This window comes from Petaurus breviceps, unplaced genomic scaffold, assembly GCF_028583685.1.
Source record: "Petaurus breviceps papuanus isolate PSGF00001 unplaced genomic scaffold, PetGlider_PUasm1.0 151, whole genome shotgun sequence".
NCBI classification, from domain to species: domain Eukaryota; kingdom Metazoa; phylum Chordata; class Mammalia; order Diprotodontia; family Petauridae; genus Petaurus; species Petaurus breviceps.
In genome coordinates, this window is record NW_027185712.1 from 30,788,242 (window position 1) to 30,809,398 (window position 21,157).

Consider the following 21,157-nt stretch of genomic DNA (forward strand, 5'->3'; position numbering starts at 1 on the left):
CTGCTAGTCACCAGCTATTAGCTTTTCCTGATGTCCCTACATATGGACTTAAATTCCATCCAATACAGCTTGTAGTCTACTCTCCTCCAAGTACCCAGTGAGTCTATGAGACCTTTTCTTCTACAATTAAGCGACATTTCTGTCAAATGATGCCTAGCAATATACCACCCTGGGGAGAGGAATCTATAGTGTGATTGTTTAGATACCTGAGTCTTATTTATTAAGCACTTATTGTGTATTAAGTAGATACTCTCAGGGACTATATATATATATATATATATATATATATATATATATATATATATATATATATATCACAGGATTCCTACTCTCGAATGAGGAAGCAGAGGTTAGGGTTCTTACGCTGAGGAGCTTAATACTCTACATAACAGGTACAAGATGAGAGTATATATGTAATAACTAGAGGGTAATTTAATCAATCTACCAACCACTTTGTTTGATAGTACCCATTACTTGCTATGGGAATATGGAGAAAGGAAAGATGATTGTAGATTGGAATTGTCCAGAAAAGGAACACCTAACATCCCGAAAAAAAACAGTTTGGGACCATTTTTTTTTTTGGGGGGGGAAGGTTGGCAGTGGATTAAACGTAGTCGACTGCCAAAGAAATGATTTGTTTTGGACTCCCCATGTTCTCTCAGTGTATTCCAATGACCTGCACGATTCTGGCAGTATTTTCCTGAAGGTGTCTCCAGGGACTCAAGCGTTCAGGCTTGTTTTTTTGTTTGTTTTGTTTTCCTTTTCCTTGTTAGGTTTCTCTCTGCCTCTTGCCCCTTCGAATCTAAGATTTGTGCTTTTTTCAAAGGTTTTTCAGTAGTGTGCTTTGAGTTGTGTTCAACGAGAGGTTCTGGTTAATCTCTTGCTGGTAAAGGCTATGCTTCGAAAACGTGGCGCGGGAGCCCTAGGAGGGTAGAACTGGACGCGCCCCATTCTTCACGTCCAAATCTGATTCCTCCCTACTTCTTCATCTTCTTTTGCGTTAAGCAGGAAAGGGACTAGATGGGATCATTAGTCCCTTAATATATGATGCAGCTTTACTAAAATCCTCTGGCTAGGAGAACCTTTCCTAAGGCTGAGATCACCCAGCTGTAAATTACGCCCAAAGGAGAGAGCATACAATGAGGTTTTGTGAAGAAGAAAAAAAAAAAAAGAAAAAGATCCCACTTTCCTTTTCTATTTATCCCCATTCTGAATCTTGTCTTTTTTGTTTGTATTGTTTTGCTTTTATCTCCCTCCTTCTCGAACTATCTCTGCCCCGGTCCCCTCAGTCTTGTTTGTGGGCTGTTACACCCAAGTCCAACGATGATAAACTCTCCCAATGTCCTCTTGAGGGTGAGAACCCACTCTTCCCTCCCTTTCCCGCCCCTCCATCCCCCCCCCCCCCCCCCCCCCCCCCCCCGCCGCCTTCCCCCAACCAGTCCAGGGAAGCGTCTCCATAGAAGCACTGCTCTCTCCTGCTCCCTTCCCTCCTCCTCTTCATCTCCCTCCTTCCCCCCTCCCCACGCAGCCAGGCGCTGACCACACCCCTCGCCCGTTGTCCGCTGTCCCCGGGACGGTCCGCTGCCAGTCTGTTGGTGCTGGGGTTTGGGGGCCAGAGGCCGGGAGCTGTCAGACCGCCCATGCGCGGAGTCAGCAGCAGAGGAGGCTGCGGGAGCGCGCAAGGAAAAAGGCAGAAGGGCAGCTCCTCCAATGTAACTCTCCTCCTGCTACCCGGGTGCCGGTGGCAGCAGGAGCTGCAGCGGCGGGCGGCAGCATCTCGCCGTCCCAGAAGCTACACCATGCTTCTAGCTGCCCAGCCACTGACCAGAGTCGGAGGGTCCCTTGTCTCCTGTCCCCCTGGCCAGCGCCTCTAGGGCTGAGAGCTTATTCCCCTTGTCCACACCAATTCTGAGAGGACTTTTCTCTTCTTTTTGGCTTTGACATTTGGGAGCACCGGGCAGCCAAGTGGGAAGTGGGCTACAGAAGAAGGTCTGAGGAAGCAGCTGTACAAGTCGGGGCCGGGCTCCGGCCTGAGACTTGCACCGATGTGGCAAGAAGCGATGAGAAGGCGCCGCTATCTGCTGGACAGGGCAGAGGCTGCCGCTGGTGGAGGCGGCAATGGCTCCGGGTCCGGGGCTGGGAGCTGTGGCCGGCTGCACAAGTCCCGGGACTGGCTCTACGAGTCCTACTACTGTATGAGCCAGCAGCACCCACTCATCGTCTTCCTGTTGCTAATTATCATGGGCGCCTGCCTAGCCCTCCTCTCCGTCTTCTTTGCTTTGGGGCTGGTAAGTCCCTTTTCTGTATTCCCACACGCGCTCCAGCAAGCAGACCCTAATGGTCCTCTCGCTCTGGGTACTATGGCTTTCTCTTCCATTCCCTGCCTCGTTCCCCTTCTGGAGAGTCCACCTCCTTCTTAGACCAGACTGTTACCTGGTTGAGCCTTTTGTCACTCAGTCTAGTCCTAGCTGCATTAACATCTTTCCTTCTCTACCTAAATCCCCATCCGCCTCCCCTTCCTCTCTGGCTCTCTCTCTCTGCTCTACTTGAATATTGATTCTCTTCCTGGCCCAAAGAAGGGCTTGTGGAAAGAAAAAAAAAAGTTATCTTGGAAGGCATTATACAAAATAAAGTTGCAGAGTTTTCAGGAGGTCCGTGGTCAGGGTGTCAGGACTTGCTTGTTCTGGTGCTTTTTCTCTTACTCTTAGGCAAACACCATTTTCCCAACCAAAGTCGAACAGCTTTGCAACTTAGTATTAGAATGGTCTCAAACTCAACAAATTCTTTGGACTTGCTTCACGGATTCATTGGCTTCTAGTCTTTCCATTGGAACAATCACCATTGTAGCATTTTGTAATGTAAAAATCAGGAATTGCTAATGACAGAAAAAAAAATCTTAAGGGAAAGGGGATGATACAATTTTAGCATGGGAATAGAATTTTTCATGGTCAGATAATTGGTGATGAACTGATATTAAAAATAAACCATTACACGAGTTTCTTGAGAGGCAAGTTCACCCTATTTACTCTTTGTTTAGTGCAATTTATAAATGTGGCTTTTAGGACTATGGGGAATATAGTGCCTCAAAAAATGATGTCTATTGCCAATTTATGTTTTCAAACAAAAATCTATAGCTCTGTACACTTGGATTGAATAGAAAGGGCAAGTCTGTAGAGGGCAGTAAATTCCTGTCACTGGTTCTTTTTCCTATTTACAGTTCAAAGTTTTACTTCATACAAGGATAAATATTGGAGTTGTTCTAAGGCATGTATTGTTCTAAGACATATGTTTGGTCACTCTGCTATTATTTCTCTCTTTATCTGTCTTTGTCTCTTTTTCTCTCTCTGCCTGCTTCTCTTCTTTCTCCTGTGCTTTCTGTCTCTGTCAGTCTCTGATTCTGCTCTATCTCTGTTGCTGCCTCTCTGTTTTATCTTTCCATCTCTTTCTTTCTCTTTCCATTCTAGTTGATATTTTCTGACTTACTGATTATGTTCAAGGCTCTGTCAAAGAAAAGGATACTTCTTATTTAGAGATAAATGGGGCAACAAAGTGGTTGTTTACGTTTTTTTTTGGTCAGGTGCAATTGAAAGCTTCCTTGGTATTTGGAAATGTGTGTGTGTGTGTGTGTGTGTGTGTGTGTTTAATAGCTAGTGCTCTCTTTTTACTTACTGATGATGTTGAATGTTTACCATCAGATTACTTGGTATTCCTTTGCGTTTGTTTGGTGAGGCAATGCAATCTATTTTATTGTCAAGATATGACACTTTTGTTTTCTTGCATAAGAGAAAGGCAATATGACCATCAAAGCATAAGGGAGTGGATATTTTGGGATCAGTCTACACATGTGAGAATATATTAAAAATCTAAAAGACAAAAAGACCTAACAGATTCCTGCTGTCTATCTGCATAGGGCAGTCACTTCTGGTATTCATTCTCTAGGCTATTTTGGCCAAGTTTTAAATATTTCTATTCATGGTGCATTTATTTCACTGAGATATTATTCTCTAATCACAAAACTGGAAAGGACCTCAAGTGGTACTTCATTATCTTCTTGGAAGACAGTCTTGAAAACCAAGTGGTTATCTGTGTGTGTGTGTGTGTGTGAGAGAGAGAGAGAGAGAGAGAGAGTTGTATGTTTTATTGCCTCCAAGGAAGGAAAATCCAAAACTTTCCTTAGTAATTCAATATATTAAACAGCTTTCACCTTCATGAATTCCTGCTTAGGTTCAGTCCTAAATCCATAATGCTCATTTGTTTTGTTATAAGTGGGAATGGAGATCAGGTGACCATCTATTTATAGTTTCCATGTATATGTTTAAAGACAAGTAGGAAATGAGGTTCCTTTTAATCTTGTTCATTTCCTGAATAAATATTCTAATTAATTTAACCTTTTATCATGTAAACTGCTAAAAAGTCAATCAACCTTTGGGGTGGAAAAGTCAATCCAAATTATTTCTTCTATTTCATTTCACTTGATTTGTGAACTAGATCATAGGTCTAGAACTAAGAGGGATCACAAAGGACATCTAGTTCAAAGTATTTCTTTTATAAAGGAGGAAAAGGAGGCCAGGTAACTTACTAAATGTCACACAAGCCAGAGACAAGATTTAAATACTGGTCCCTTCATTCTCTAGTCAGGTATGCTTTCCATTGTACCAGAAGGCAAAATAATTTCTATATATCATGTTTTGTTTGGTTATCATACACTTTTTTCAAATATTAGTGATAGCTTTGACAATTAGTCTTTATTTAATTAAAACCATTTATTCCTAACATCATTTTAAATGCCTTCTGTTTCCTCTCCCTTTAGATTTGTAAAGAAATCATAAGAGTCAATGATGGGGGGTGGGGGAGCTAGGTAGCCTAATGAGTAAGAGCACAGGCCCCTGAGTTGGGAGGACTAGGGATCAGATCTGGCTCCTGATACTTAACACCCACACAAAAAAAACTGGCCCTATAACCTTGAGCAAGTTACTTAACCCCAATTGCTTAAAAAAAAATCCAACATGGCAGTATCAGCCTATTTCTTTATGATCATATTCCATTTAGTGCCGCCCATTATACAAATTCACTTTAGTGATCTCTTGTTGCAGGAACCTAAGACTAAATCTACTTTGAGAAATATGGTTGCTCTGTTTGACTACTGAAAGCAGGATCCTGTCTGAATTTTCTGACTTGGATAATCAGATGAGAGAGAAACAACACTTAAGTGAAAAGACTTGCATTATTTTCTTAAACTAGACCTTTGAAGGTGCTAAGACACTTATGGGAATTCTGTTACCTTGTGATTTTTTTTTTTGTTAAGACGTCATATTAAACCTTATTATAACTCGAAGTCAGATGAAGTCTAGTTCGGGAGCTTCACAAGAGGAGGAAGTTTCATTTGAAGTTGTAATGCTTTCATGGACCTAGGATGATTTCTTTGCAAGACTGAAACAAAGTTTGTCTTTGGAGACTTCCACCTCAGGATATTGAAATATTTCCTTTGGGATATTGCCCAGATTTCCACCTTAAAACACTTTACTAGAATAGCTTGGCTCTGATGTAATTCAGGAGCTAAGCAGATCTATTTTTTGCTGCCTGAAATCTTGGACTGTTTCCTTATTTTCCCCTGAATGTGTCTGATTTAGATTAACAGACTTTCATCAGGTTTTAGTAGTAGAAAAAGTCTAGCCAATTCTTTAATAAACAACTATACTTTCTTAGAGTATTTTATTTGAAGCATTCATTTTAGAATTTTTCTATCACATAGTAACTTTTTTTGTGTGTATGACTTTGCTTGTTATGTGAAATGAAATAAGTAATGAAAGAGACTATAACCTCATCTTAATTTAGCGTTGTTTTAATTTTGCAGAATTTTGAAAGGATTTCACTTCATTACAATAAACAACTTAATTTTTGATTCATAAATTATTTGGTTAAGACAATTTTCCAATAGTTTTAGGTAAATTTTGCAAATAAATCTAAAGTGCAAACCACAATGCTTAATTATAATTTTTCTTGTTCCTTAAAATTAATTTGACTGTTAAGATAATTTTTATTTGTTGAAAACTATCTGAAAGTTTAAAATAATGTAACTAGAACTCATAGTTTGTCCTTAATATTTAAATTGATAGACAATTTACTCTTTACAAACGGTAATGCATTTAATGCAAAGATTTAATGAGATTGAATTTTAGTGTCTTTTCTCCATCTCCTCCCCATTCTCCTTTTTCTTACTGTTTTTTTTTTACCTCCTTTTGCTTACAGAAACGTGAATGATTTTCCACAAAACTAAAAATCCTTGTTTCCACATGTACATATTTAGATCTTTTCTACATATATTTAGGTTTGGAATAAAACCTTGACATGATCTTTTGACAAAAACATCAAATGCCAACTACACACATTTGGACTTATTTTCAGAAAAAATAAATTATACTAAGAGGTAGTTTGTGTTCCAAGTTGAGATTAGAAATATAATTCTCATGTTGACAAATCACATTATAAGCTATATCTTTTTAACACTTTTAAATTTTTTTCTATTGCATTACTTTTCTAAAGCCTATAGAACAATTTATGTTTTAATTAAATATAAGTTGATGGAGTTTTCACAAAATGATTGGGTTTTAGGCAGAATAGAATAATAATGAGAATATTAAGTAGTAAAGTCCAAGTAATTTGGTAATTTTCATCACCCTCATCTAAAGATATAATTCCATCTTTCAAATTCATTTTTTCTCTCCTTATTCTCTAAGGTTTGGATGCAATATAAGGTCTACTTCTTGCTTGACAACTGTTAGATGGGATAAAAATTAAATCTTGTCTCACTTTAGGGTGGTTTTTTTAAATAGTTGAATTACTTGTGTTTTGGGTTTATTTTATATGAAGATTGAAACCTTACTAAAAGTATCAGTAACTCCCAATAATCAAACCCTTAAAGTAGCTAAGATGCTCTTTCTGTAACAATCAGGTAGATTTTCTTCCAGATGTGCTATTGTGAGAATGAGGAAATAGAAATTTTATTTTCCAGACTCATGGTTGGAAAAGGAGAGACAGAAGGAGAGATTAGGGTAATATACACAAAAATTCCTTATTGAAAAGAGTTCTGTGTACAGTTACTCTGCCCTCACTATTGTTGAGGTTTGGAGGTACAGGAGCATATTTTCAGAAGTTCAACTGGACAGACTCAGAGGATAGAATTATAACTGTTATGGAACCTTTTGTGACACATTTTATATAATTTTTGGAAAAACAGATTGTCTCATCCATTCTCTTGCCTGAATACTTCAACTATCCTTTTCATCTAATTGAGTCTCATCATATAATCTTAATTGAGTGACTGTGACTGAAAAAGAAATTTTGTTTTCTGGCAAGCTAATTGTCTGGTGATTATTTGTCCAGGCCAGTCCTTGGATAACAGTAATCCACAAGTTCCTATAAGCTAGCTGAAACTGCTTGGACTTTCCTGGAATAGCTATTGATGGAATTCTCATATGGTCTACACAATGAGGAAGGAAAGCTGAAATGTCTATAGTTTGTTGCTTCTTAAAGAGTTAGGAGAGTTAGACAGAACCACTTTGTTATTTAAATGATCTTGTTTTAATTTGTTTTAGAAATACTTTGTTATATACCATTGGGGCATTAATTTCATGCCTTCCTCATCTAATTTTTGAAATTTCTAGATTGAACTTTTGTTACATTAAAAATATACCTCAAAGCAGATTGTTTGCATTTATATAATTCATTCTTTCATTCCGTGTATTGTGAGGGGGTGCTCCTGTTGGGGGTTGTGTGTCTGTGTGTGTATGTTTCTGTATTTTCAAAAATCCAAACTCTGAAAGTTATAACAATTATCAATTTACCTTTGTGTTGTAGAAATATTATCTTCAACACTGTGTGCATTCCAGTAAGATCCCCAAAGAGTCCCTAAGTGAAACTCTGTAATTTTCTTTATTTAATGCAACATTCACCTTATTTTAATATTAAGTTAACAGGACTGCAGGAGGAAAATGTGACCCATTTTACTTTTAACATGATTGTGTCCATGACATTGATGTGGTTTCATCAATAATTATTGACAGGTAATTCCAGGGTGGAAGTTAACATATTTTCCCTTTTATCTAATAATTATAAAGGGAAATTCGCTGTAAGGTGGGGTCTTGTAGCACCACATCATTGGAGATTTAGTTACTGAAGTGCCAAAATAACAACTTCATACAATTACTCTAAGTATTTTGAGGGCAGTGACCAATTCCACTTTATCTTTATAACTTCTAATGCCTATTATACTATGCTGCTGCATTTAGTAATTCATTTAATGAATATTTGTCAAATGATATGAATAAGATAGTTTTACAAAATGGATGCTAAAGGCATTATCTTTCCATTCATATTGCTTTCATTCCAAATTTCCTCCTTACTCAATTCTCTGCAAATCCAAATCCTTCCCATATTTCCAAAGACGAACTCAGCTCCCTAGTCCTGAAAAGTCTACAAAAAAGTTTAACACATTGTTTCTCCTTTCATATAAATTCCTACAGGATTGTCAATCACTATCTAATAAATTTAGCATTTCAGAGGACTTTAGGGGTCATCTAAGACAACTCAAATCATTTTATGTCAGGAAACTGAAGTTCAGAGAATTTAGATAACTTCACCATCACAGATAGAAAGAGGATGGAGTTTAAATTTGCATATAAGTCCACTGACACTAAACTTTGTATTTTTACCATGTTTCTTTTCATATGATACATTTTAACTGCAATTAGGGTGGTATAACTGAGGCTTTGTCCAGGGGTGCTGAAATTTTGGGGATATATATGTATGTATGTACACACACACATTTATATATATATATATATGCGTACACATATGTATGTATCATCTATGAGGTATATTTTAATGTAAGCAACACTGATCCAGTGTGTGTGTGTATGTATGTGTATATGTGTTCAGCAGAAACAACTGAGCTTAGTACCTAGTTAACAAGAATAGTTAGTTTAAAATGTGCTACCAAATGGTCTCCCTAATCCTGGGAGTTGTATTCAGTTGAGTTCCTAAACAAACTGGATCTGTTCTAGAGCAGTAACTCAGGTGAGCCTTCACTATAAGTGATATTGCAGGTTGCTCTGGAATATCTTTTTCCTCTCCAAATCACCATACCCTGATGTACCCCAATGTATCCCCATTCTTTCTTGGGACCTTGTGTTCTGAAATTCTATGTCCCTCTGGAATACCCCTGTTTTCCCATTTACTTTATCCCCTATTCAACCTTGTTTGCCCTAAGGACCAGAAATACTAGACATTGCAGTGTTCATAATTGTATTATATATGAAAATAATTGTGTAATTTTACTTATCATTCTTGCTTCTTACCTAGATTATAAGCATTCTTGAGAGCAAATGTTCCATCTAATACTTTCTTGTATCTTCAATAATAAATAGCATAGTTTCAGAAACATGGTAGATAATCATCCACTAATTATTAATTGATTGTGAGATTTTTTCCCTTAAATTACTAGCACCAATCAATTTTACTCTAGAGGAAGCTATTCATAAAACTGCATGCTGCTGTGATTTGGGCTACAAAAGGATAGTTATTTGACAAATTTTAGAGTGTAGAGAACAGAAAATGGAGTTGTTTTACTGTTTATGTGATAAACATTTATGATTTTTTTGGAATAAGCAACTAACTTCTGATGAAGAAACCCTGTGCACCAATGCAGTTTGGGAAACTGCCTTGCAACTTAAAGTCTTTGATGCCTAGGGACAAAGAAGTTAAATGACTTTCCTTCACATAGTGCAAATATGAGTCAGAGGTAGGATTTGAACCCAGCTTTTCTGGACTCCAAGATTTCACTATATATTCCATGTTTCCCCTCTAGTCTAGACCAATTATAACTGTTTAATAAAACAAACCTCCAGTTTTCCAATGAAATGAGATCATTCTGATTCTCAAAAATATTTTTAATTTCACCTGTGTGAGAACTTACTCCCTCCACTGACACATTACAATCCCTCCACATTTTAGAAAGTTGGTTTCATGAATTTCTGAGGGCAAAAAATAATCTTTTAATGGTTAGCCTTTTAGTGACACATAGTTTTGTTTGCTCAGCAGAGACTATTTCACTATGTTCTCATGCAAAACTTTTCCAGTTCAGAACCTTCCAGAGCTAATAATTCCCTGCTAGTGTCCAAGAACCCAGAAAAACAAACTGGCACACCATAAAGCAGTATAGGGTTTTAATGAAGATAAGAAAAGGAAATGAACATTTATTAATGTTACTACTATGTGCCAGATACTGTGCTAAGTACTTTGCATATATTATCTCATTTGATTCTCACAAAGCTCTGGGAGTTAGGTGCTGTTATTTTCAACTTTTGACAGCTGAGAAAATGGAGGCAGATGGATGCTAAATGGCTTTCCCAGGATCCCATAACTAGCAAGTTTCTAAGGCCAGATTTGAACTAAGGTCAGACTAAAGATGTTATGGCTAACTAAAATTGAGAAGATATTCATTGTTTTAAAATTTCTCCCCATCCAAACGTCTTCCCAAACTCTTAAGAAGGAGTAAAATTAATTGACTTGGGTTTGTTTCTTCTGGAGAGGAATATTGCATATCATTTGAAGTTGGTGCCAACAATTAGGGAATCGATAAGGAGGTACACAAGGAAGGAAACCAATATGTTGGGGTGATTCACAAAATGGATAATCACTCACTGAAAAATCAAATATTGACTGTTTATATAAGAATTTCTGATTCTATTTTAATTGAATAAGGCACATATTAACCCTAATATTCCTCAAATCAATTACTGTAAGATAATTTTATACAAACTGACTAAATATAAGTTAAAGAATGTATCTGTGGTTTCTTAGTATAGAATTTAAAATTCAAAGAAGCAACTGGTAATGTTGGATTTAAAAGATATTTTTTTCAGAATATACCTGTCTGCTACTTTCACTAACCCAAACTATGCCCAAAATTTTGCTGGCATCAATATCTTGACTGAATAAGAACATAATCAAATCACAGTAGGTAGAATGAGAGCAGGGCTGTGTTCATGGAGATTGTTGTATTGGCATGGTACTACCAAAAAATATAAACTTTTCACATTTTCTAGTTGCTTTGGCTTAACTTCATATTATCGCAAGGAAATCTTAAATGAGAAGGAGATATGCTCTGGGTACTTGTTTAGTTGAGTTTCAGAGAGTCATTAGGGGTGCTTTTTCCAGCTGTTACTTCATGACAATCCTGATTCTGCATGCATAGAGCCAGGAAGAAAGTTAGGAGCCAGAGAGTGAGACTACTCAAGACTTCTCCTTAGAGCTATTTTATTTACCTTTATAAAGGGGGATCTTAAGGCTTCCAACAGAGATTAATTTTGTCACAATTACTAAATGCAGTAGGCTGAATCTTCCTCTTACCTAGGTCTTTCTACCCCAACCCTAACTCATTCTGTCAAAAGGGTTTGGGGATGAAGAGAAATAGATGGGAGGAGGGAGAAGGGGGAGATTGTTTACTGACAGACAGAATTTTTCCTACTATTTCCTAAGATCTGTGGTGTTTTCATGATCAGAAGGTGGAGCAAATTTCACAGACCAACCAATTGACCAACAAATGGGCGGTAAATGATGATGCAGAAGGAGTCCTGTAGGCCAAGATTGCCTCAACTTTTTGCAACTAGAAAGTTTAAGGGGACACATGCTGAGTTTGTTCCTTATTTTAGCAGTTCCATCATTTAAAATTCTGCCTGTTATATGAGTGTTGGTTTCTTTATTGACTTTCTTCAACTTGTTTTATAGAACTAAAATTGTTATCTTTGACAAACATGAAAACTATACCAAGAAATTTCAGTCACAGATCCAGAATTCCCTTTAAAAGAGTAGGAGGTATATAACAGGGCATTTCCTTTAAAGTCATGCAGATGGCTAATACAAAGAAACAAAAAAAGCTCTTAATGTTCACTTACTGCATTTAATAAAGGTGGGGGGGCTCCACTAAGTTACAAACTAAATTACTGCACCAATCCATAGGAGAAGTCCCTCTTCACATTTCTTTCCCATCATTTTGACCATTTATAAACCAGGTAGACTGATCTTTGTCTTCTACTTTGACTCCTTGATAGAGATGACAAATCAGTGCTCATTACATGCATACATGGTAACAAGGAACTGGAGAGAAAACTACAACTCATTTTTCATCAGCCAGTTAGTTGTTTGCATGTTACTAATAAAGTTAACTTTAGGGTGAATCAGAGCTCAAAGGTCATGTGTTTCATTCCTGTGTTCTTGCCCCAAAGGGATATGTTTGTGTTATGTTTTTTTATTTCTTGTGCCATTAACAAAATTATAGACATCAATAAGAGGAAAAAAAAGAAATATTCCAAGTTGTCAATGAGCTGTAGATAATACAAATGAAAAAGAAAAATGACAGACTAAAAACATTATTAGAACAAAATGAACAGTTTGGACTATGCAGGAACTGCAGAAACCATTCAGCCTGAGAATCAAATGAAAATAAATTATTATTTAAAGTGTAGCAGTGTGGCTGAGAGGTTAATTAGTAGATAATATAGGGTTGAATTTTAAGCCTCACTCCCTAATTGACTTATTGCAAACCTGAGTGGGACCTTTCTGTGTGTCTTTTGTCATAAAACATATAGAACATAACTGAAACAATGTCCTAGCTGTTAGAATGAAGGAACATACCATAGCAAAGAGACTGGGTCAATGTTTTTAATTCCATTTGATTTAACAATGAACATTTATCAAGCCCAGCCTGTGTGGAAAATTCTAAAAGCACAGTGCTAGGAAGGGAATCAGAAGCCAGAGAGCATTGTGTAGGCTTTGTCATGAGAGTCTTTTGTCATATAGTAACCAGAGATACAGAGTTTGGCTAAGACATGGTCTCAACTCCCAGAGCTTACACACTAGTAGAAGACTGTAATACATTTACAAAAGGTATGCTAAAAGATAAAAATATATAGTACAGTATGCTAAAAAATAATATATAGTACAGTAGATAGGTACAAACTAAGCTATTTTTGATGACAAAGAAAATGATAGTTAAAGTACTTTGAAACATGCATAGGGCTGTATGACTATTAAATTGTAGCAAAACTTTTACTGTATATTTCAAGTGTTTGGAAACAGGTTGTTTCTTCAAAAACAGTCAATGTTTTCATTTCTGTCATTCTTCATACTGTTGACGACTCAGGGTCACAACTAACAGTGATTTGAGTGTAGAAAAAAACATTTCAAAAACAAAATATAGGTCACAGAAAAAGATTGATTGTTACAGTTCTAGGAAGACCTTCAAAATTATTTGAGGTAAGCAAGAAAGGAGAAGAGGAATTATTGAAAATACAAAAATAGTCATCATTCTTATAGAGTCACAAAAGTCCTTGGGAGAAAGCTTTGAGAAAGGAGGCCAAAGGGAAAGAGGGACAGATGGATAAGAGGATTATAAAGAAACTGAGAAGGCAGGAAAACAGTCATAAGGGAAAGAGAATGAACAGCAAAGAAAAAAGGGGTGTGTGAATAGAATTGAAAGAAAGGGAGGGAGAAAGAAAAGTGAGACTTTAGTTTTTTCACATATTCCACATGATCATTTTTATTGCACCAATATATTTTGTGGCTTTTGTACATTTTAATCCTCCTCATGAGTAGTCTAAGAGAATGAATTTTTGTTTGTGTATTATCATGCATTTTAAAATATCTTTCTAAGTGCTTATTACAGTTCCCAGGCTGATAATAAACATATAATAAAATATTTGTAAAATTGAACCTTAGAGAGTTGATTGATCATTGGATAGAAATTAAAGTGAGAAATTGTAAAAAAAAATAGATGACATTAATTGAATTTGTCTATTTTAGTTAAAATTTTTATTGATTATCAGTGCTTTAAATATGGTGAGATATAGTATAGTACCATCCCAGATTTCAGGAATAAAAGTGCTTTATTTTTATTCCCACTCTCCCACTACAATCCTACTACAAGGACTATTTGTTAGGAAGCAAGCAGAGCACACACTGATAAGGCAATTAGGCAAAGTATGCAAACTTCAACACCTCCCTCCTTTGCCCAGTCTTACTAACCCAACTGAACCTTTATACCTTCACTGTACCTACCCCGAATGATAAGACTTACTTCTAAATAAACATGGTGAATTTCTTATCATTAATAATATGTCTATCTATAAAAAGTAATTTTGAGAAATGGTTTTATTTATACCATCTCATTTGTAAATCCTAGGTGTCTGTCTACTCCGTTTTGTATTTGGAGCAAAACAGCAAAAACAACATCAAAAGATAAACTGAAAATTGTAGGTAATATAATAGTTTAGTTCCAAGAAGCAAATAGGTGTTACAGTGGATAGAGTACCAGGCCTGGAGTCAGAAAAACTAATATTCATGAGTTCAAATCTGGCCTCAGACATTTACTAACTGTGCAATCCTGGGCAAGTCATTTAACCCTGTTTGCCTCAGTTTCCTCCTCTGTAAAATGATTTGGAGAAGGAAATGGTAAACCACTCCATTATCTCTTCCAAGAAAACCCCAAAATTGGGTCATGAAGAGTTAGACATGATTGAAACAACTGAATAGCAACAGGAGTCCTGAAATGGCAAGGAAAGGATAGCTTTAGCAGAAATTTTCTATCCTTAACAAAACCATGATGATCTCTTTACTGTATGGGTTGATTTGGTTTGAAATTAGATTGCAAATTCCTTGAAGTCCACTAGAATGCCTTTTGTAGTAATCAACCAAAAATAACAGAACTTGATAAATTATTTATTTATTTGTTTGTTTTTTAAAGCATTTGGGGTTAAGTAACTTGCTCAAGGTTACATGGCCAGTTATTTTGTGTGCGTGCCAAGTATCTAAGGCTGGAACCAATCCTGGGTCTACTGATGCCGGGGCTGGTGATCTTACTCACTGTGCCACCTGGCTGCCCCAAAATTATTTATTTTAAAGATACATGTGGGTATGTGCATTTAATCATAGATATATATTACTATTCAGGTACTCCATTAATTAAAAAATAAGATAATCATGTTGTAATTTAGGTTTTAGGTGGTATTAAGGAAGCGAAGGGTAGGGAAGGGAATAAGCATTTATAAAGCACTTACTATGTGTCAGGTTTTATGGTAAGCTCTTTACAAATATTGTTTTATTTGATTATTGCATAAACCCCGTGAGGTTACTGTCATCTCCATTCAACTCTTGAGAAAATTTAGGCAGAGAGTGGTTTAGGGACTTATATGTATACTCATACATACATACATACATACATACATACATACATAGAGAAAGAGAGATGGATGGATGGATGGATGGGAGGGTGATGTACAACTATAAATCAGAATAAAAAGATAAATAAGAATAAGATTCCATGTAGACAAAGAAGGTATAGAACAGAAAGTCAATCAATCCACAAGAATTTATTAAGTACCTACTGTGGGCCAGCATTCTGCTAGGTGCTAAGAATAAAAAACCAGTAATGAAACAGTCCCTACCATGAAGGAGCTTATATTCTATTGGGAGAAATCTCCTAGCCCCCTGCTTATATTGACAGGCTGAGTATGTCTGCTGCATCTCCACCCAGAGCCCTAGGGATAAACCTGAAGTGTTTGGGACTTGTTTTTCTAAGAACCTCTATCAATATTCTTCCTGCCATGCTTATTGGTTTATATGAGTCACACAAACTTATCATAAACTTAAGGTATTATACTTAGAACAATTGGCACTACTGCTGCTTCCAAGTTCATGACACACTCTCCCACTGATATTATATATAGATAAGTTATATCAATATATTTTTATATAAAATATTTTGAGAAAATTGAGGCAGAGGCTAAAGACCTTATAGTTACAGAACAAGAATAACAGGACTGGAGAAATAAATAAATAAACAAACAAATCGATAAATATGTATACACACGTAGACATATGTGTGTATACACACACATATTTTGTGTGTGCGTATCCTGGTCTAAATATTCCATTAATGTGTATATATTGAAATTTATATATTAGTGTATATAATGTATTACATGCATTTATTATGAGAGATACAGAGAATAAATCCATGTGAAATGATTTAACACTTAGGAAGAATATGTGGCCATGGGGTAATGCATCCCTGGTTTCTGGTAATGATTTTTTTTTCTGCTTCTCCTGGGATACTTACAAAGTTCCCCTTGGGTATTATGTAGCTTTTTCCCTAAACTGCTTGTGGAGACCTTACTCAGCTTTCCTTATAGCATTCAGTCTGTCCTTTGCAATAATGCAAACATAGCCACCACCTGCCACATTTCGTGGATACTAATGAAAAAGTCAAAATCTGCTGGTCTTCCAAAGTTCACAAGATCCTCTCCTGTTCAAGGGATAGGGGACACTGAGGGTGAGTACTTCCCTGTTCTCTCCCAACACACACACACACACACACACACCATTTTGTACTGCTCTGCTATTTTGTAGATCTAGATGGTGTGACCAAGGCCCTTCCTTATTCAATCCAAACAGACTTCCTGTTCCACTTAATTGAAATCCTAGGCCATGTTGACACAATCAGAGTTTGAAATGGATTTGTTTATTTGCGAAATTTTCCTGTCTGGTAAAATATCATGGGAAAATAGAAAAGGGTGATTGATTCAAATGATCCCAGGCCTTACATAAGATAAATCCAAGAAAAATTATAGCCATCTAAAATGGCTAGATCGTGTAACCTTGTATATTTATTTTAATAGCCATTTATAGTGTAAATAGCTATATCTACTTTGAAAAAGAGATTTAGCAGGATATCATAGGACAGCAGGGTGAAAAGAGGAAGCACTATCATAAGTGGATGAGGAAAGGTTCATGGGGTTGTTTTTAACCTAATCTTTGAACTTAGCTAAGGATTCAAAGGAGCATAAGTGAGATGAAAGTAAATTCCAAGAATAGTGGACAAGCTATCTAATGGTATGAAGACAGATAATGAAATATCACATGTGAAGAACAGAAAGTAAACCAGTTTTGGTTGGAAAAAAGAGTGCATGAAGGGGAATAATGTATATATTGTAATTACAAATTGTAGCCAAATTATGAAGGGCTTAAAAAGCTGAAAATAAGAATATGTATTTGAACCTACATGCTTCAGTATTTATATCCCCATAATCTTGCCTTACTCTGCATCCCTTGGTGCATAGTAAATTAACACATGTTGATTGAATGGTTAGTTGCCCGTCTAAAATGGCTATATTGTGTAATCTTGTATATTTATTTTAATAACCATTTATAGTCTAAATAGCTATATCTACTTTGAAAAAGAGATTTAACAGGTTCTAATTACTGTCTGCAAAACCTATCAGCATATGATAGAGAGAGCTGTTAAACTTTAGATTTGAGATGAACTTAGAATCTTAACATTTACTTGAAAATGTGCTGAAATAACATTCTTCATTTAAAAAAATTGAATTAGAAAACCTTAAAGAGAGTTCAACTGAAGCCACAGGCTATTGGGGTTTTATTCTGCTAGAACAAGCTGATAAAATGTTTGTGGCCCAGTTTTGAACTGTCACAAATAGACTGAAGGCAAATTACCATTACAGTACAAAAATGGACATGAAGAACTAAGGACCAAAGAAATCTATGTAAGGAGACTGTCTGCTAAATTTCTGGAGAGCAGTCTTTTGTTTATATCAAGGCAATTCATTAAACTATCTTTGCTACAAAGGATAATTTTGTATAGCAATGACGCTCTGTTCAATACTGTCTAAATGGAGGTTCATACTATTTACAAGAAAATGCAAGAGTGAATATGTTTAAGTATGAAGGAGCAGGTAAAAAAGGATAGCTTTGTGGAAAGGTCACAAAGAATGACTTCCCACCTAAAATAAGAGAGTTGTCATACAATAAGTGAAAATGGTGAACTTTTAATTAGCATTGCAATTAGGAGGAATACAACATTAGCAGAAAAAGCATTTGGAAAGGAAACAATTAAATTCTGAATTGAAAAGAACTATCCAGACAGACCATGCATTAGAGGCATCATGTTAGCAATTGTATTGTTTTTGATGCTTTTTAGTACATTTATTTCAGAGCGCAGTGTTCTCAAAGAGTAACCCTTCTCCCCTTCTATGGAATATGAGAAAAAAATTGTCTTTGAAAAGTGATTTATCTTGATTTGAAAAGTTTTAACTGTTTCAGTGTCTGTTGATTTTAAAATCGCCTATTTTTGTCCTAACATTTTAAAATAGAGAATTGTTACTAAACATTATTTGAGAGAAAACTTTGAAAAAGCACGCTTCTCTGTTAGCATGGCTTCATTCCTTTTCCTTTTCTTTTTGAAGTGTAAGGCTAAGGAGATTCAGAATCTTGCCCTCCCATGTTTAAGAAGGGAGGGAGAGAGAGAGAGAGAGAGAGAGAGAGAGAGAGAGAGAGAGAGAGAGAGAGAGAGAGAGAGAGAGAGGAGAAAAAACACTTTGAATGTCTCAATGAATACCCAACTGTATTTTCTTTGTGGAATTTTTAAAAGCTTTTATTTCATCAAAAAGCCCACATTGGAATTCTTTCATAATTATAGTTCAAAAGGAAAATGTGGTCTAGGTTAAAGACTGCTCTCCTTTCTTGGGGAGTTCCCAGTCATTCAGCGCACCAGTCCTTCAGAGTAACCAAGACTGACAAAGAAATGACCGTACCAAATTATGGAATCTTATCGCTGAAAGAGACTTTAATGGTAATGTAGTTGAAGCCATGTCTGATTAAGAATGTGAAAGTGTGCCCTCTAAACCATGGCTGATAAATGGTGATTGTTTTAAAATCTTTGCTTTAAGATATCCAGTGAGGAGACACCATGGTACAATTGAAAGGATCTCAGGTCCTATAGATAGAGGAACTAGATATTGAGGTCCCAACTCTACAGCTTACTATGTGTTTGACCTTAGGAAGTCATTTTACCTCTATGGACTTCAGTTTCCTCATCTGTGGAATGAAAGAGTCAGCCTTGGTGACTTCTGAGGTCACTTCTGGTTTTAGATCTAGGATCTAGTGAACCTCATGGCATCTTGTGGGCTTTCAGGTAGTTCTGATTCCTAAATTTTTACTTCAATTGTATATACTTTTCAAAAAAACTTTCATCTTGTATTATCTCAAAACTAGAAGGAATCTCAACAATTATCTCCTATTTTATAGATGAGGTCACTGAAGCCAGGAGGTGAGTCTGTCCAAGATCATAAAATGAGTTAGTAACTAACCTGGACCTCAAATCCAGCTTTCTTTATTCTCAGTACAGTGGTCTTACTCTTTTTGTTAGGTCCTAGAATTCTAAAGAATCTTTTTCTTTTTACAAATAAGAGTTTTCTCTGATTTTCAATATTTCCCTAATTTTCAGAAGTAAAGCGTTCGCATGTATTTCATATCATTTGCTCAGAAGTCACATTTGAGACCATTTTCTCCACTTAAAAGAGTAAGAAAGAATAATGCAAGAAAGAGAGTGATTTTGCTTAACATATAGTTGACTATGTTGTTCAGTCATTTCAATCAAGTCCAAGCTTCCTGACCCTGTTTGAGGTTTTTTTGACAAAGATACTAGAGTGTATTGTCATTTCCTTCTCCAACTCATTTTAGAGATGAGGAAACTGATGCAAACATGGTTAAGTGATGTGCCCAGGGTCAAACTGTTGGTGCCTAAGAACAAATTTGAACTCAGATCTTCCTGATTCCAGGCCTGGTGCTCTATCCAATGTGCCACCTAACTGCCCCGTGTTCTTCTATAAACTTTAATATAACTCATTTAGGTATCTAAATTGGTGACTTTGTCATTTGATAAAATCATCTATTTGGTAAAATCACAAATTAAAATTGAGGTCACTGTGAACAGTGATTAAATACTAAAAAGTCTCCTTTGTCTTGATGGAAAGAAAATGTTAGCGACAAAGTACGATCCTAGGGTAAAGGTACTGAAAGCACGGTAAAGGTGGTAAACTTCTTATTCTTTGATTAAATCCCAACAAGTATATAAATAATAATTTAGCTATTCTGTAGTGCTATGGATAGGGAGAATAATGTTACAATATACAATGTGACATAATAAACATATATTAAGTTCATACTATATATGGAATATTACTAAGACACTTTGAGAATTACAGCATTTTGCCAAAAATAGTCTCTGCCATCAGGAGTTCATAGTCAATTAGGGGAACAAAATATGAACACCTCTATTTATAAGGTACAATAGTACTTAATAATAACAACAATAATAATAACAGCTAACACACATTTATATGGTTTAAGGTTTTCAAAGTGCTTTAATATGTTATTTCATTTGATCCTCACAACTGCACTTTGAGGTAGATGCTATTATTGCCCTCATTTTAGAGGTGAGGAAACTGAAGAAGACAGAGGTTAAGTGAATTGCCCAGCATCATACAACTAGGGAGTGTCTGAGGCAAAATTTGAATTCAGATCTTCATGATTCCAAGTATAACACTATCTACTGAGTCACCTACCTGTTTACACAATAAGTGTATTATATGTTTAAAAAAAGAAATAGAAGCAACAAAGTTGTCTGAAAAGGAAGTTCCTTATTGTTTTAGGAATACAAAATGGTTCTGGAAAGAAATGGCATTTGACAAAAGTGTTAGAGCATTTAGGGTACAGAGGAGGTTAATCTGGAGTTTATGTTAACCCTTTATTGTTGAGTAGAGGTGTTTTAACGGCAATTGGGAGTCAGTATAAAACACCCCCAAAAATTTTAGCAACAGATAACCTGACCAGATTTATGTAGGAATAATATTTTATGTAAAGGATAAAGAAGATGAATTGGACAAAGGCGAGAGCAAGGAGGAAACCTTGGAAAACTTCCACATCAAGTAATTATAAAAGTTAGGGGGAAGTAAAAGAACCAGTATTTTGTACAAAAAAGACCATTGAATACAAAATCCAAAAACCTGGCTTGAAAGCAGCACTATTGCTTACTGTATATATTTGGAGTGAGTGACTTTTCCTTTCTAGGATTTAGTTTTCTATAAATGATGATACTAGAATAGATGACCATTAAGCTGGTTCCTACATGAAAATTCTATGATCTTAAGAGGTGGGAGGATAACTGAGATCTACATTCATTTAACAAATATTAAGTTCAACTGGTAGACTTCAAAATAATTAAATAAGTAAGGATGATAGTAAC

The 21,157-nt window shown here is 36.0% G+C and overlaps 1 protein-coding gene across 1 annotated transcript in view; it reads left to right on the forward strand.

The window, feature by feature from the left end:
• The first annotated feature begins 1,503 nt into the window (after positions 1–1,503).
• Positions 1,504–21,157, forward strand: part of ADCY2 (adenylate cyclase 2) — a 586,315-nt gene continuing 566,661 nt past the window's right edge. The window contains exon 1 of the mRNA XM_069076933.1: positions 1,504–2,288. Coding sequence (XP_068933034.1) covers positions 2,046–2,288 — 243 coding nt within the window. The 5' untranslated portion in view covers positions 1,504–2,045. The remainder of the gene's footprint in view (positions 2,289–21,157) is intronic.